The sequence below is a fragment of the Oryx dammah genome, unplaced genomic scaffold (assembly GCF_014754425.2).
Source record: "Oryx dammah isolate SB20612 unplaced genomic scaffold, SCBI_Odam_1.1 HiC_scaffold_15, whole genome shotgun sequence".
NCBI classification, from domain to species: domain Eukaryota; kingdom Metazoa; phylum Chordata; class Mammalia; order Artiodactyla; family Bovidae; genus Oryx; species Oryx dammah.
The window spans coordinates 12,232,295-12,247,972 of NW_024070199.1; the positions used below are offsets into that span (position 1 = coordinate 12,232,295).

At 42.3% G+C, this 15,678-nt stretch overlaps 1 protein-coding gene across 1 annotated transcript; it reads left to right on the forward strand.

Annotated features, from left to right (window-relative positions):
- The first annotated feature begins 11,731 nt into the window (after positions 1 to 11,731).
- FAM181B (family with sequence similarity 181 member B) lies at positions 11,732 to 14,306 on the forward strand. Its single transcript, XM_040255608.1, has one exon. It carries the CDS (start codon positions 12,590 to 12,592, stop codon positions 13,853 to 13,855), a length of 1,266 nt encoding a protein of 421 aa, XP_040111542.1. The 5' UTR covers positions 11,732 to 12,589; the 3' UTR covers positions 13,856 to 14,306.
- Positions 14,307 to 15,678: the final 1,372 nt, after the last annotated feature.

A 15,678-nucleotide genomic window follows, 5' to 3' on the forward strand; every position in this document is an offset into this window, starting at 1 on the left:
TAGGGTTATTATCTTAGTCTTAAAGAAGTCCGGAGCTAGGGAGTGTTGGCGTTAGTTAACTCAGTGACATTACAGTGTCATTGAGGATTCAGGTGCTTTTCACATTTCAGCTCTGCCAGCCTCAGCATGTGGATTTTTTGTTGTTTAGGTTTGAGTCCTCATGGTTTTAAGATGGCTGCTGCAGCTCCAAGTATCACACATATATCAAAGGCAGGAAGGGGAGCATTTCTCTTCCCCTTTTCTCCTTTTATTTCTTTTTAAAATATATAAGGGAGGGGAGACTTGTCTAAAATCCAAGAGTAGATTGCTCTTAGTGCCTTGTTGGCTGAGACTGGCTCTCATGCTCCTGCTGTGGTTAAACAGGAAATGTAACTCTCTGTGATTTTCAGCCTCTGCAGGGGGAAGTGCACTCTGTAAGGTAAGAATAAGGGTAGGATACTCAAAGCAGCAAGAGTATCTGCCATCCTCTATCATCATTGTCTACTACATAAGAAGATTGATCACTCTCGCTTATTTTTCTTGGCAACATCCCCTCTTTCTCCGGGAATTTTCCATTTTCGTGTTCTAGTTTAGACTGATCATCACCACTCAGCCTGCTATATGGTTGTAGTGATTCTTCTCTCTGCCACTGTCCAGGGAATTCTCTTTGATTCTACCCATAATGGATCCCTTGTTTTCTGGATACTATTTTCTTCTATGTTTTTCATGAAGCACATTACTCAGTGGTTCCTTGAGAAAAGGAAATTTCATAAGATATTATATATATGAAAATGTTATTCTGTCCTTATGTTTGAGGAATCGTGGAGCTTGGTATAGACTTCTAAGCAGGAAATCATTCCTTCTCAGATTTTTAAGGGCATCACTCCAAGTTTTTCAAGTTCCAGTGTTGTTAATGAGAGGTTTGATGTTATTTTGATTTTATTTTTTGTACATCATGTTTATCTCTCCTGAGAGATCTTTTTTCTTTGATATTCTGAAACTTTATAATAATGTACTTTGTTATGGGTCTTTAAGTTTACTAGGCATCTAGTGGATTCTTTTATTAATCTGGGAGTGCATATCCTTCAATCCTATAACATTTCCTTGTTTTATTTCTTTGATAGTATTTTCTCCTTCATTTTATCCCAAATCTCTATAGTCTTAATGTTGAACATTTCTTTCACTTTTTGTTTATCTTAGGAAATTTCCTTAACTTTACCTTCCAATCTCTCTATTGATTTTTAAAAATATATTATCATACATTTCTAAGAGAAATTTCTTACTTTTGATTTACTCCCTTCCTTGATTTGTAGCGTCTAATTTTTGTTTCATGGTTGCGATATTTTTTATTTATTTAATCTTTAACCTTATTTTATCTCTTTGAAATATAATTTATATGAAAGTTTTCTTTTGTTCTTTGCATTATTCATTTCCTTTGGGATTCTCTCCTCCTAATATATTTCTTTTTTTGGTCTCTGTTATCTGTGTTGCAGACATTGCCAAACTGTTTGATGAATGTTGGATGACAATTTGTATTTAAGAGTGGATAGCAAAAAAGCTTATTGGAAACCCACCCAGTCCTTTCTGTTGTGCTATTAACCCTGCAGAGAAGACTATTCCAATTGGGGAGTATGTGGCTTTCTGCAAATATTCTAGAAACTGACTGAAAAAATGAGGTTGAAGGTCATTGCTCTTTATTCATAAGGTAAAATCTCATTTAATCCCTTTGTTTTTAGTAGTGTGTCATTGCTCACTCTACATTGTATCAACACGTAGAATCCCCTACACTAGAACCATTGAAGTTCAATTCCATAGGAAAGAAAAATCATGTTTTTCAGTTGGATGACAGTATGGGGTGGGGGAGGGGATCTTGAAATCTAATTGCTTCCTTTTAAAAAAAATTTAAATTGAAGCTTTTTTACAATTTTTTTTTTTTTTTTACAATTGGAGTATTGTATTTTACAATTGGAGTATGGTTTTTTTTTTTTTTTTTTTACAATTGGAGTATTGATTTACAATGTTCTGTTAGTTTCTGCTGTACAGCAAAGTCAGTTTCTGCTGTACAGCAAAGTCAGTTATACATATATACGTACAAATCTACTCTTTATATTCTTTCTATATATGTCATTATAGAGTATGGAGTAGAGTTTCCAGTGCTAGACAGTAGGTTATTATTGGTTATCTACTTTCTATGTAGTAGTGTATATATGTCAATCCTGATCTTGTAATTTACCCCATCCCTCCCTTTTTCTACCTCAGTAACTGGAAGTTTATTTTCTACATCTGTGACTCAATTTCTGCTTTGTAAATAGGTTCATTTGTACCATTTTTAAAGATTCCACATATAAGCATTGTCATATGGCATTTGTCTTTCTCCTGTCTGATTTACTTTTAATTGATTCTTGTATAGACTTTTAACCAATTCTCCTATTTTTCCTTTCCCTCACTCCTACTTTCTCAAGTACTGAGGCTTTCCTGCGTTCTGTGCCTCAAATTAGCTAGTTTCCAAATTCCTTCTTCCTTTTTTTTTGCAGTTCTTATACACTTATTACATATGTGTTTATGCCAGCATGTATATTTTATATTTTAATTTGTCTTATTTATCATACGTATTTATAATGTTTTAAATATTTTTCTCACTATTTTAGTACTATAAAACTGCTTTGAAGCCATTGATATGCTTTCATATATTTAAGATATAGATATAATATGTAACATTGAAGAAAATGAAAATGTAACCAGCAAAAACTATGATGTGAAAATTACATAAACGAGGTGGAAACTGCATCTATTAACTGATTGTAACCACTAGGATGTGCTTATAAAGAAAAAGCTAATTTCTATGATAGCCATAACTTTTCATTTAAAACTTATGAAACATATGTACACAAAATTGTATCAGCTCTTTTTCTTTTGAAAATACCAAGCCATCTGGGGATCAGCTGAGTGATCACTGGTGAAAAGTAGGGAGTAGAAGACACAGTTTAGAAAACATTGACTTAGTGGTTATCCAGAGTAAGGAGAATCCAGTGTTGCTGTTGTTTAAAAAAAATTTTTTTAAAGTTATTTATTTGCTTTTATTTTTGGTTGTGCTGGGTCTTTGTTGCTACATGTGCTTTCTCCAGTTGTGGTGAGCAGGAGCTACTCTTCACTGCAGTGCACGGGCTTCTCACTGCTGTGGAGCACAGGCTCTGGGCTTGCAGGCTTCAGGGGTTGAGGCATGTGGGCTCAGTAGTTGTGCCATGCAGGCTTAGCTCTGTGGCATGTAGAATCTTCCTGGACCAGGGATCAAACCCATGTCCCCTGCATTGGCAGGCAGATTCTTATCCACTGGACCACCAGGGAAGTCCCATATAGTGTTTTTTTAATGCATGTACTGCTTGCTGCCCTGCTTTAGCAATATTCTGGAAAGCCCATAGCAATTTTTAAAAAATTGGACAAATAACTATTGGTAGGATCCTCTCCAGTGAGCAAAGTGCTTTCACATCCATTATCTCAGTTGAAGTGTGCAGTGCAGGGATTACCTTGCTTAAGAGAGATTTCCAAGGTGTTCAGTTGGAATGAAGACTTTCTGTTCAGTTGCTTTAGATAGATGTACTAGAGTTTGGTGCTATCCTTCTGTAGTGAGGGCTATTATTTTAAAAACAGCTCATCAAACTTTTGCATAACAAACCATCCCCAAACTTATTGGCCTAAAATCAAAATGCATGATTTTACATGGTGGTATTGGTTAGCAATCTGAGTGGTTGTCTTGCAGGTCTTTCCTGGAATCTCTCATGTGGCTTCAGTTATATGATGGTTTGACTGGGTTTGGAGGGTACAAAGGGGTCTCACTGGCCTGTCTGGCAGTGGTATTGGCTCTCATCTGGGGAACCTTGTTTCTCCTGGGATTGTTCATAGCCTGGGGTCTTAGTTTTGCAACAGTGTGGAAGTGGAAGCTGCTATGCCTCTTACATTACAAGGCTGCAAAGGTTTGCAATTTGTGTACTGTCTTCCACACAGATTCAAAGATAGGAGGGTTTCGTGAAGAAATAAAAATGTAAAGTATTAAGTGGGACCCAGAATGACATTAAACCTTACAAACAAATATTATATCCTTGTGAAATCATTGCAAGTCTTCCTAAGAATCAATGAGAAAAGTGAAATCTAGTTAGTTACCATAATTAACACTACCCAAAAGATAAAAGGAAACCAAATGCTTAGGATAAATACTGGGTTAGCCAGAAGTTCATTCAGGTAGAAACAGACTAGCTCATAATGGAAGAGGGGTAATGTCATGCAGCAAAGGAGCTTGGACCCAGGGATCAGTGATTCCTTTAGGGCTGTTATCACAAAGACCAGCCACAGCTGTGTGTATGAAGATTGTTCATTCTATTTTATATTTTCCTCTTCATCAGGACCCTTGAGAAAAATACTTGGCTGGCTCTAGTACTAAGGATCCTTCTACTGGGTTGGGCAAAAAGGTTCAGGTTTGTTCTAGTTTTTCCATCCCATCTTACAGAAAAACCTGAATGAACTTTTGGCTAACCCAGTATTTATCCTAAGCAATTGGTTTCCTTTTATCTTTTGAGTAGTGTTAATTATGGTAACTGACTAGATTTCAATTTTCTCATTGATTCTTAGGAAGACTTGCAATGATTTCACAAGGATATAATATTTGTTTGCAAGGTTTAATGTCATTCTGGGTCCCACTTAATACTTTACAATTTTATTTCTTCATGAAACCCTCCTATCTTTTTCTTTTTTAAAATAAGCCTTTTATTTAATTATGGCTTTAGATTCACAGAAAAATTGCAAAAATAGCATAGAGAAGTTTCTGTATGTCCTGTATCCTGTTTCCTTACCTATTGTTAGTATCTTACATTACTAGGGCACATTTTCTGCAACTTATGAACCAATGTGGATACATCATTATTAGCCAAAGTCTATAGTTTAGATATCCTTAGTTTATCTAACATCTTTTTGTCTGCTTTGGGATCCCATCTAGGAGACTACATTACAGTTCTGTCTTAGGGTCTTCTTGTCTGTGACAGTTTCGCAGACTTCCCTTGTTTTTGGTGTCCTTGGCAGTGTGGAGGGGTACTGGTCAAGTATTTTGTAGAATTCCCTTCAGTTGAGATTTTTCTGATTTGCTTTTCTCATGATTAAATGGCAGCAACACCTTTTTGGGTAAACCACAGAAGTAAAGTGCCATTCTCATCACATCCTATCAAGGGTATATACTAACAATATGACATTGTTGTTAACTTGGATCACCTAGCTAAAGTGCTGTTTGCCAGGTTCCTTTACTCTGAAATCATCCTTTTCCCCCTTTTTTCCATGCTGCTTTCTTTGGAAGAAGGTAGCTACAATAAAGTCACACTTAAAGCATGAGAAGTTATACTGTGCCTCCTTGAGAGCAGATTATTTGGAACTCTTCTTCGTGGGAGATTTAGCTATTATTCTCCACTTATTCATTTATTCAATCATTCACATTAGTATGGACTAATGAATATTTATTTTATTCTTTGGCTTATAATCCAATATTACATTATTTATCTTGTTGCTTAAATTGTTCCAACTTTGGTTATTGGGAACTCTTTTAGTTGGCTCCTATGTCTCTTTTAACATGTTTTGAGCACTTCTTTACTTTCTGGTATAAAAGTTCCAGGGTCATCTTGTATATTCTCTACCTTCAGTCCTAGAATTAGCCATTTCTCAAAGAGGTCTGGTTCCTTTTATTGGGGAATGGTATTAGGAACCAAAATTTGGGCACTGATTTCCAGTTTGAGTTGTGTTATTTCATTGCATTTTACATAATCTCATAATTGGTCTAAATTTTTTTCTGAAATGAAGTAGAATAGAATAATAATTTATTCTATAAACAAAATGCATTTAAACACTAGATCCAAACCTTAAATCTAGGTCTTTTCTCTCCAGGTCTTATTTTCCTTTGCCATAAACCTAGCCCAACAATATCTCAAGAGATATGGAAAGAAAGAGGCACACTACAGAGTTCATATTGTCTCTTGGCTTTGCATTTAGTATTTTGATAATCCCAGCCCATTTAGTGTTGTCTCCTACTATTTTCCTACGCATGTCCAGGAATATAGAAATATTCATGACTCATTGAAAATGCCATCCACATTCAGTTGAAGAATTAATATTTTAACTAAATATATAATGTATATAAATAAATAATACATTAATACATTCTCTTTGTAAAAATGAAAAGATCCTGGCTATGGACAAACATTAGAATTATTTCTGTGCAGTCTGTATCGAGTGTCTGTCCTTATGTACTTTGGGAAATTCTATTCTTTCCACTGTATTCAAATGTCACACAATCAATGTGTCCTTCCCAATTTCCTTTATCCTAGTGGATTTCTCTATTGACCCCTCAGTGTTTTGTTTGCACTTTATTTTATATGGCTTTGCTATCTGTTGAATATGTGTCTGCACTGTCTACCAAGTCATGGATTCTTTGAAGGTAGGACTTTGCTTTAGGAATCTTTATATTCCTCCAAATTCATAATGCTTTCTAACACATAGTCTGAGTTCAATAAATGTTAAATAAATGAAAAAAGGGATGAAATGTAAATTAGTATATGCCTTATTTTTATAACCATACCAATATTATGAAAGGAGCACCAGACCAGTAGTTGAGACCTTGGTTTTACATTGGAGCTATTCATTGCAGCACAATTTATAATATAAAAGGTCTAGAAAAACCCAAGTGAGTTAATCATAACAGAACTGATTTAATAAATGGTGGTAGAGCCACCCAGTGGAATACTACACAACTATAAAAAATGAAGGGAGACGCATTATTGTTAAGTAAAAAAAAAAAGCCTGAACTCAAACAAATCAAAACAACAACAATTACCTATAGGAAGAGGGGAGAGAATAGGGTGGAGGGCCCACAATAGAAGCAGGCTCTCTTTGAACATATTTTGTGGTATAGTTTTGACTTTGAAATCATCTAAATTTTTTAAAAAACTATAAAACAAAATAAAGATTTATAAAGGAATTTTATATAAAGCAAAGTAAAACAAATAAACCTAACCTAATTCAATTATGTAGTGAATTGATGGCATAACCACACAGGAAGGATTTTAAAGAGTGAATTTAAAACATATTGGACTGTTTGTCATTAGTGGGATATATTTTGAGGACAAAATAATGGGAAAAAAGGAAAAATTTGTAGTAATTATTAGTAAGAATATTGGCATTGTTATTCTGAAATATACACATTGTAGCATATATTTTAGTACGTGTATGTGTGTGTGTGTGAGCACATAGCATAAAAAAGAATATGAATTTGACGAAACCCCTACGTCTACTTCTCATTTTCAGGAAATACAGGGGCCAGAGAAACGTATTAAATGATGCCAAGGAGACGGCTGCAACCAACCAAATCCAGAATGTGGGAGAAGATGACGAGGTAATGACCAGCTTCTTCAATAAACCAATTGAAGAGAAAAGAAAAAGGGAGGGTGATATAGATGAAAAGAGATTTAAGACACAAACCAAACAGATTCTTTGATGTTTCTTCCTTTGAGAGCTAGATTCTAATTTCCCTCCTCGGGAATAGGCCTTAGTGATTTGTTTGACCAATAGAATGTGGTGAAAATGATGTTCTGGGAATTCTGGAGCTAGGTCGCAGAATGCCCAACAGATGCCTCTTGCAACATTGTCTCTGGGATTCCCAGGCTTCCATGTAAGGAGTCTGAGTACTGTTACACCAACAGACTGCCCGTGTAGGCGCAGGTGGGGTCATGTCATCCAGTGACGCCACCTTGGATCATCCAGGCCAGCATAGTCAACGTCAGCTGGACCGGAAGGATGGAGGAAAGGATGAGAAAGAAAATAAGAACTACATTTTGGAGAGTGCATAATTTGTAAGGTAACATTATTCTGTGATGAAACCGATCCTTTATAAACTGCATGGTGAAATTGAGGAATTGATTTGTTTTATCTGAGGTTTCAAAAGTAGTGAGTGACAAGCAATTGGCCTGGGAAGAGAAAAAGAGAGAGAAAAAGATGCATAATTATTTCCCCCTTTATGAATGTACATTCCTGACATCTCTGAGCACTAAGATTGTCCTGCAAGGAATATGATTAAAGTTACAAAGAGGAAAACAAAATAAGTAAGTCAGATTTTGATCCCGCTGCTATATTTACTCACAAGAAAGGAGGCAGCTCTCAGGTGGGCCTTTGTCTCAGTAATGTCCTGAAATCCAAGTGTAAAAGAACAATATGAAATCTCAATTCTCCCAAACGGTTTGGGGCGAGTTCAGCCCTTGAGTCCCTGGGGGGCTTGGTTCCCAAGGAGACTAATCCCACTCACTCAGCATTAGGTATCAGTGGGGCAAAAGAGCTCAGTTTGGAGCTCTGCAGAGAGGCCCTCATGCAGGCTGGAGCCAGGTCCCTCCACCCCAGAGGAAGTGGAATGGATTGATGTCAAACCAGTCAAGTGAGCCTGCTCACTCAGGGTGTAGGAGGAGGGGCTGATGGGCCAGCAGACGCAGGCCACCAACTTTGCTGAAACTCATTCCATCTGGAATAGAGCTCTTCCGCAAAGGAGATGAAGAAAACAACTGAGACCACAAGATGGGGTCCACATGAGCAATTTAGCTGCACTTTGGAAGCTCTGAGGATTTATTTGGTCTCAGGTATAGAGTTATTTCAAGCAGAAGTTGTTCATTGTTGTCTTTTTATTTATAGTTTTCCATAAACACCAATGCTTTTGTATGACCATCCTTCTGCCTGGCTGTTCCAGAGATGTCACTTGTTTGCTTGGTGTACACAAATGTATCATTCAAGTCTTGGCTCAAATTGTACCTGTTTATGCAGGCTTCTTCCTCTGGACAACTTGAAGGTCTTTAATCTCATCAACTATTGTACCTTTAATTTACTTCTATTGAGAAGTATCACATTATATTACAATGGCTTGTTTGCATGTCTGTCTTTCCACCAGAAAGGGTAGGAATCATGGCTTCTTGTCTCTGTATCCACAGTACTAGCACAGTGCTGAGCATATTGTTGGTGTCATTATCTTTTGGTTGAATGAATAAGTGATTGAGTGGATAAGTGATTGAATGGATATTTTATACGTAAGGATCAATTTTGTGATTTAGGCTATGGAACTTCTAAGCTATGAGGTCTTATATTTGTATATAGAACTTTATGGTTGACAAAGAACTTCCATTTCCATTATCTCACTGATTTTCACAATAGTCTTATTGATCTTTTTATTTATTTATTGTTTTCTTTGCTGTGGAAAATCTTTTAAGTTTAATTAGGTCCCATTTGCTTATTTTTGTTTTTATTGTCATTAGTCTAGGAGGTGGGTCAAAGAGGATCTTGCTGTGATTTATGTCAAAGAGAGTACTGATTTTGTTTTGCTCTAAGATCTTTATAGTTTCTGGCCTTACATTTAAGCCTTTAATCCATTTGAGTTTATTTTTGTGTATGGTGTTAGGAAGTGTCCTAGTTTCATTCTTTTACATCCAATTGTCCCGTTTTCCTAGCACGACTTATTGAAAAGCCTGTCTTTTCTCCATCGTATAGTCTTACCTCCTTTGCCCACAATAGCCTTATTAAATTTACATAATTATTCCCATTTTATAAATGAGAATATTGAGGTATAGGGTTTTAAGTAAATTTTTATAGCCAGATGGATAATGAAAAGGTATACTGGCTCCAGTCTCAATCTTTGGTTCTAATTTCAGCACTCTATTACACTGTCTGTTTCTAAGTTTCTACAACCTGAAAGTATAACTGCTTTCTTGCATTGGAAAATAGTCACTCATTTTGTTGGGGGAAAGAACAAATGATGTTGATTTTATAGGGAGATATATTGGTAAGAAGTGGGCGGAGGAATAAAAAACATGGGCATTTGTTGAGCTGCTATTTTGTGCCAGGAGCTTTCATATATACCATCTCCCTACAACCCTGAGGAACTCAGATGATCTCCATTGCACAGATAAAACAAGCAAGACTCAGAGATACTACCTGCCTATACGTTTACCTAATTCTCACAAAGACTGTGAGGATAGTTAGAACCACTCCCATTTTCAGATGAAGAAACAGCTTTAGAAAGGCAGATTGACTTGCCCAGGGGCACTCGCCTCGCAGGTGGCAGGCCAGAATTTGAACCTATTCTTATCTAATGCCAAATCAATTTTGGTGCTCAGAACTCCAATGATCTGGAAACAGGCTTTTATATATGAATATTTTCATATTCCATTCATCTTGAATATGATTATGTGAGGGCTTAGCTAACTCTGGGAACTAAGAGAGATTTTTTTTTCAGACTAAAGATGTCAATTAAATATATTGTCCTATACAATCTCTGTCTGGGGATTTGTAAGAGCTGCTCAGTTGAAAGAAGTTTAAAAAAAAGGGTTAGTGCTTTTGGCTGCCAGAGGTCTATGGAAGGGTCCTGCTGACAGGGAAAGGGAAGTGCTGACATCCACATCTGAGGCGGAGTGAAATGGAGCTCAGCGACAAGTCCATACAGTTTTCTGAGTGCAAGGTCACCAACAATAAAACAGTCCAATCATGGAGGACAAACTCTTGTGTGTAACTCAAAGGAAAGGTACATTATAATTAAGCCAACTTGAGTTTTTCAAAAAAAGTTTGCTTTGGCATGTCAGCTTGGGAAAAGTACTTCATCTCCCAAATGAAAAGTGTTTATCTGGCCCTTTCTCCTTTGGTAAGGCTGTGCCTTCAGGGTACTCAAAAATGGTTTTGCTACATCCTGAAAAATGAGGCTTAAAGTAAGTTTTTAAAGAGATGGTTTATATCTGCCCTGGGTAGACTCTGCACCTAAACTATAATAGCTTATTTAGGGAACACTTTATCACACACACAGCATCTTCATATGTAACCTCACTAAACCCTCAGGAACACCTTGTGATTGAAGTGTTCTATTGCATATTCGATGTCCATGTAAGGAAACATAGTCACCTTTTTGTGTTTTAAAGAAATAAGGGCAAATACTCATCATAGGCTATAGAACAGTTAACAGATAAGGATTTTCCCGCAAGATGTTTCCTTTAAAGGTCACAAGTGCCCTGTGAGGTGGGCAACCTAACCTGTATTTAACATGTGTGAGCTAAGGCAGAGAAAAGTCAGCTGGTTTGCCCAAAGTTATGTACTCATCAGAGGTAGGATTTCAACCCAACACAGAGGGACTGAGTGGTGAGGCTAAGATCAGAACCCAAGTCTTTTTGAATCATCTGTCATGCTCTGCCATATTACTCATTTTTCCACTCCCAAGAAGCTTGCCCAGGTGAGAGTGGGTCTAAATGAACTTCAAGGAGATTCTTGAAATGCAACAGAAGTTCCAAAAGGGCAACCTAAATGGTTTGATGCGTAGGGGAGAGGTTCTGGTCCATATTTTGTCTCAAGATACTGAGAGTTTCATACACACACAAGGCTCTTTCTCTAAAGCACCAGCTGGCTTAGTAGGAGTGACTTTCTCCCTTGCCTCCTCTATCAACTACTAATAAAAGATGAGTCGAGCGCTGGCCTCAAGTTGCTGTAAACTGTTGCCTATAACAATTAAGGGGTAGAAGAATGAGCATCAGAGTTGAGAATGAAAATCTGAATATCGAGTTAGAATCTTAGGACCAGGGCTAGACCTTGTAGAGACACTAGCTTCCTTTTCCCATCTGATAGGGGAGGAAGCCGGAGGCCAAAAAAGAACCTAGGTTTTGTCAAGGTCTTAGGAATAGTTTTGGAGTCAGCGTGGACTGGATATAGCTTTGGCCAACTCCCTGAAACTCTCTGAGGCTCAGACTCCTCATTTGTTAGTGATAATAGGTACTTCAAAGGACTATTGTTCAAAGATTAAATGAGGTAATGCAGTGACAGTGCCTAGCATAAGCAAGTTCCTGGTGTGTGTTAAGTTGCCTCAGTCGTGTCCAACTCTTTGCTACCCTATGGACCATAGCCCCGCCAGGCTCCTCCGTCCATGGGAGTTTCCAGGCAAGAACACTGGAGTGGGTTGCCGTGCCCTCCTCCGTTGAATCATCCCAACCCAGGGGGTTGCACCTGGATCTCTTACATCTCCTGCATTGCTAGGCAGGTTCTTTACCACTAGTGCCATCTGGGAAGCTCCCAAGCTCTGTAGCCGGTGGTTACTATTATTACTAGAGCTGGGGTTGAAACCCTCGTGTCTTGTTGCCTTCTCAGCCTCAGGGAAAGTGCTCCACGCCCGGGTGTGGTTGTATAGGAGCTGGAGTTTGAGCACGCGCCACCCCATCTTCACATCTTGCGGCTGGAGCTGGCCAAGAGAAACGCGCGGGGCGAAGGGAAACTAAGGGGTTAAGAAGATGAGCTGGAGAAAGCCTAGAAAACTAGAAAAGCGACCCCTTCGCCCCGACTCCTCGGCTAAGCCCCGCTAAGTAAGCCCCTCCCCTTCGCCACCGGGGCGGTCGCCGCGCTCTCCCTCCCTCCTCCCCTCGCTTACAAGACCTAATGAGCTCCCCCGGGAGGCCGAGCAGCGAGCCGGCCCCGAACGAGGAAGCTACCCCGCGCGCACCGCGCCAGGGCGGCAGCCGGGCCTGGGCGGCGGGCGGGAAGCGGCCGGCGGCGCACCGGCCGCCCCGGAGCGGAGGCGATGGCAGTCCAGGCGGCGCTCCTCAGCACGCATCCCTTCGTCCCCTTCGGCTTCGGGGGCTCCCCGGACGGGCTGGGAGGCGCCTTCGGAGCCCTGGACAAGGGCTGCTGTTTCGAGGATGAGGAGACCGGGACGCCGGCGGGTGCGCTGCTGGCGGGCGCCGAGAGCGGGGACGCGCGCGAGGCCACCCGCGACCTGCTCAGCTTCATCGACTCCGCGTCTAGCAACATCAAGCTGGCCCTGGACAAGCCTGGCAAGTCGAAGCGGAAGGTGAACCACCGCAAGTACCTGCAGAAGCAGATCAAGCGCTGCAGCGGCCTCATGGGCGCCGCGCCCCCGGGCCCGCCCTCCCCGGGCGCCGCCGACGCGCCCGTCAAGCGCCCGTTCGCCGGCGCCCAGACGGTCCCGGTCCCGGCCCACGGCAAGGCGGCTCCCCGGCGGGAGGCGTCGCAGGCCGCGGCGGCCGCCAGCCTGCAGAGCCGGAGCCTGGCCGCGCTCTTCGACTCGCTGCGCCACGTCCCCGGGGGCGCCGATCCGGCCAGGGCTGCGGAGGCGGCGCCCGCGGCCAGGCTCGTTGGAGGGGACACGGCCGGCTCCGCGGGCGGCCCGGCGGTCCCCGGCTCCAGGAAGGTCCCGCTGCGGGCTCGCAACCTGCCGCCGTCCTTCTTCACCGAGCCGTCCCGGGCGGGCGGCGGCGGCGGCGGGTGCGGCCCGTCGGGGCCCGGCGTGAGCCTGGGCGACTTGGAGAAGGGCTCAGAGGCCGCCGAGTTCTTCGAGCTTCTGGGGCCCGACTACGGTGCGGGCACCGAGGCGGGTGCCTTACTTGCCGCGGAGCCTCTCGATGTGTTCCCCGCCGGGGCCGCCGTCCTGCGGGGACCCCCGGAGCTGGAGCCCGGCCTCTTTGAGTCCCAGCCCGCGATGGTGGGGAGCCTACTGTACCCCGAGCCCTGGAGCGCCCCGGGCGGCTCCGCGAACAAGAAGCCGCCCCTGCCCGCGCCCGGCGGCGGCTTGACCTTGAACGAGCCCTTGCGCTCCGTTTACCCCGCCGCCGCGGACTCTCCGGGCGGGGAGGACGGGCCCGGCCTGTTGGCCTCGTTCGCCCCCTTCTTCTCAGACTGCGCTCTGCCCCCGGCGCCGCCGCCGCCGCCCCAACAGGTGTCCTACGACTACGGCGCGGGCTACAGTCGCACGGCGTTCACCGGCCTTTGGAGACCCGACGGGGCTTGGGAAGGGGCGCCCGGGGAGGAGGGGGCGCCCCGGGACTGACTGCGCGGCACCCTTCTTCCACAGCAGACACTGCGCTTGGGGCTCCCCGCTCTGGGTCTCTCCCGAGCCTTAAGAACGACCGTCAAATGCACGTGGAGTTGAAACGGGATTTTAAAAATTCGATTAATAAAAGAAACTTCAGAAAAAGAGATGAAAAGGAGTTGGGGGTTGTTTTAACCACAGCCTCGTGTTTAAAAAAAAAAAAAAAAAAGCCGGTGATAGGTTCTTACCGAATCAATCGAGCCAAGAAACCAAGACGGGACGGGGGAATGGGGCGGGGATGGCGGAAGGGGCAGGAGGTGGCTTCTGCAGTCCCCTGTCCCTTTGTCAACTTTTCATCAAAAGGTTAGTGTGTTTAGTGTAATAGCCCCTTCCCAGCAGTGCTCTGGGCTCTCCCCTTCCCTCTCCTTTGAGCGCGTTGTGAATTAAAGTCTGTATTGAAAAGACTGGAGCAGAGGTATGTTGTTATTGATTTGGGTGTCTTCTTAGAGGATGGTTTCCTGTGTGGTCTCTTTGCGTTGTTAGTGACAGTGTTATTGAGGATGTGAGGCCAGTGCGCCACCACAACCCTCCCTTTACTGGTCCCCGGTTGGGGACCGGGGTCAGTCTCTGTCATTTTTCCGCCTGTTTTTCTTCTGGCCCCCTTGTTTCTTCCATCTCTTTATCTCTCCCATTCTTATCAGTGCTGTTGTTCATTTTTCTTTTTCTGGACTCTCGTTGCTCTCTCTGATTTTTTTTTTTTTTTTTCCTGTGGGCTTTTCTTGAAGATTTCTGGTATGGGAGAAATTCAGCAAACCTGGAGTCTTTCTCTCGTTTTCCCATGCTTCAGCCACTTTGGGAGGTGGAGACTAGGCCAATTATAACATCTCTGCATCCAAGTTTCCTTATCTCAGAGGGTGGGGATGACAATATTCCTCTGCTTTTCACTCTTTTACTGCTCGTTAGGTAGCTCAGAGGGAAAATACCTAACATGCCTTGAGCCTACCCCACCCCCCATTGTTGGATTGGTTCTGCAGGTATATGGATTTTATGCACATAGATAAATGTTTTCTACACATGGAAGCCATTAGGGTTGTGAGCCCCATGCACGCCCTTTGCTGGCTGATCTGTTTGCCTTTTCCCTTACAAGCTGTACTCTCTTTACCCTCTTTCCTCCTCTTCCCCTCCTCATCTGTTGGTTTCTGCCTGTCTGTGCTTCCTCACTCCCTAGACCTACATTCTCTCCTAGAAAGGGAGTAGAGGAGGTGTGAAGTTTCCAAAGGAGTCTTCCCTGGATAGCAGGTTTGATGAATAGAAGCTGAAGGAGCCTTGGAGAGGAGTCTGATCTGATTATCATAGGGAGACTGGGGAAAAGAGACCTATTTTAACCAGCCATGAAGTGGCAGCATAGCAGGATGGTTGAGGGGCAGAGGAGGAAAGAGTGGGTGGGAAGTGAGCCGTTGGAAAGAAGAAAGGGGGCCCTTCAGTTCTGTAGACTTTTCCGGTGAAAGTGTCGAGAGACCAACACCCCTTCAATAGAAGATATTGCTTACTGGTTATATTGTAGAGCAGAGAGCTGCTTCTGTTCAGGTAGCCAAGATAGAGGGTAAGAGTGTCTACATGGGAGAAAGTTGAAACCCAGTGTTAGGCAAAAGATTTTAGAATCTAGGTCAGTGTTTGTGTAAATCAAAAGTGCTGCCATCTTTTCAGAAAAGAATCTGGGTAAAGAACAAATGGTACTGAGCCATGGCAGACAACTTTCAATGCTATCCTGAAGTCACTTCTGAAGAAAAGCTGTCTTGAGAAGGCACCATGGGAAATACAGCAGCGAGCCTTGTTAACTA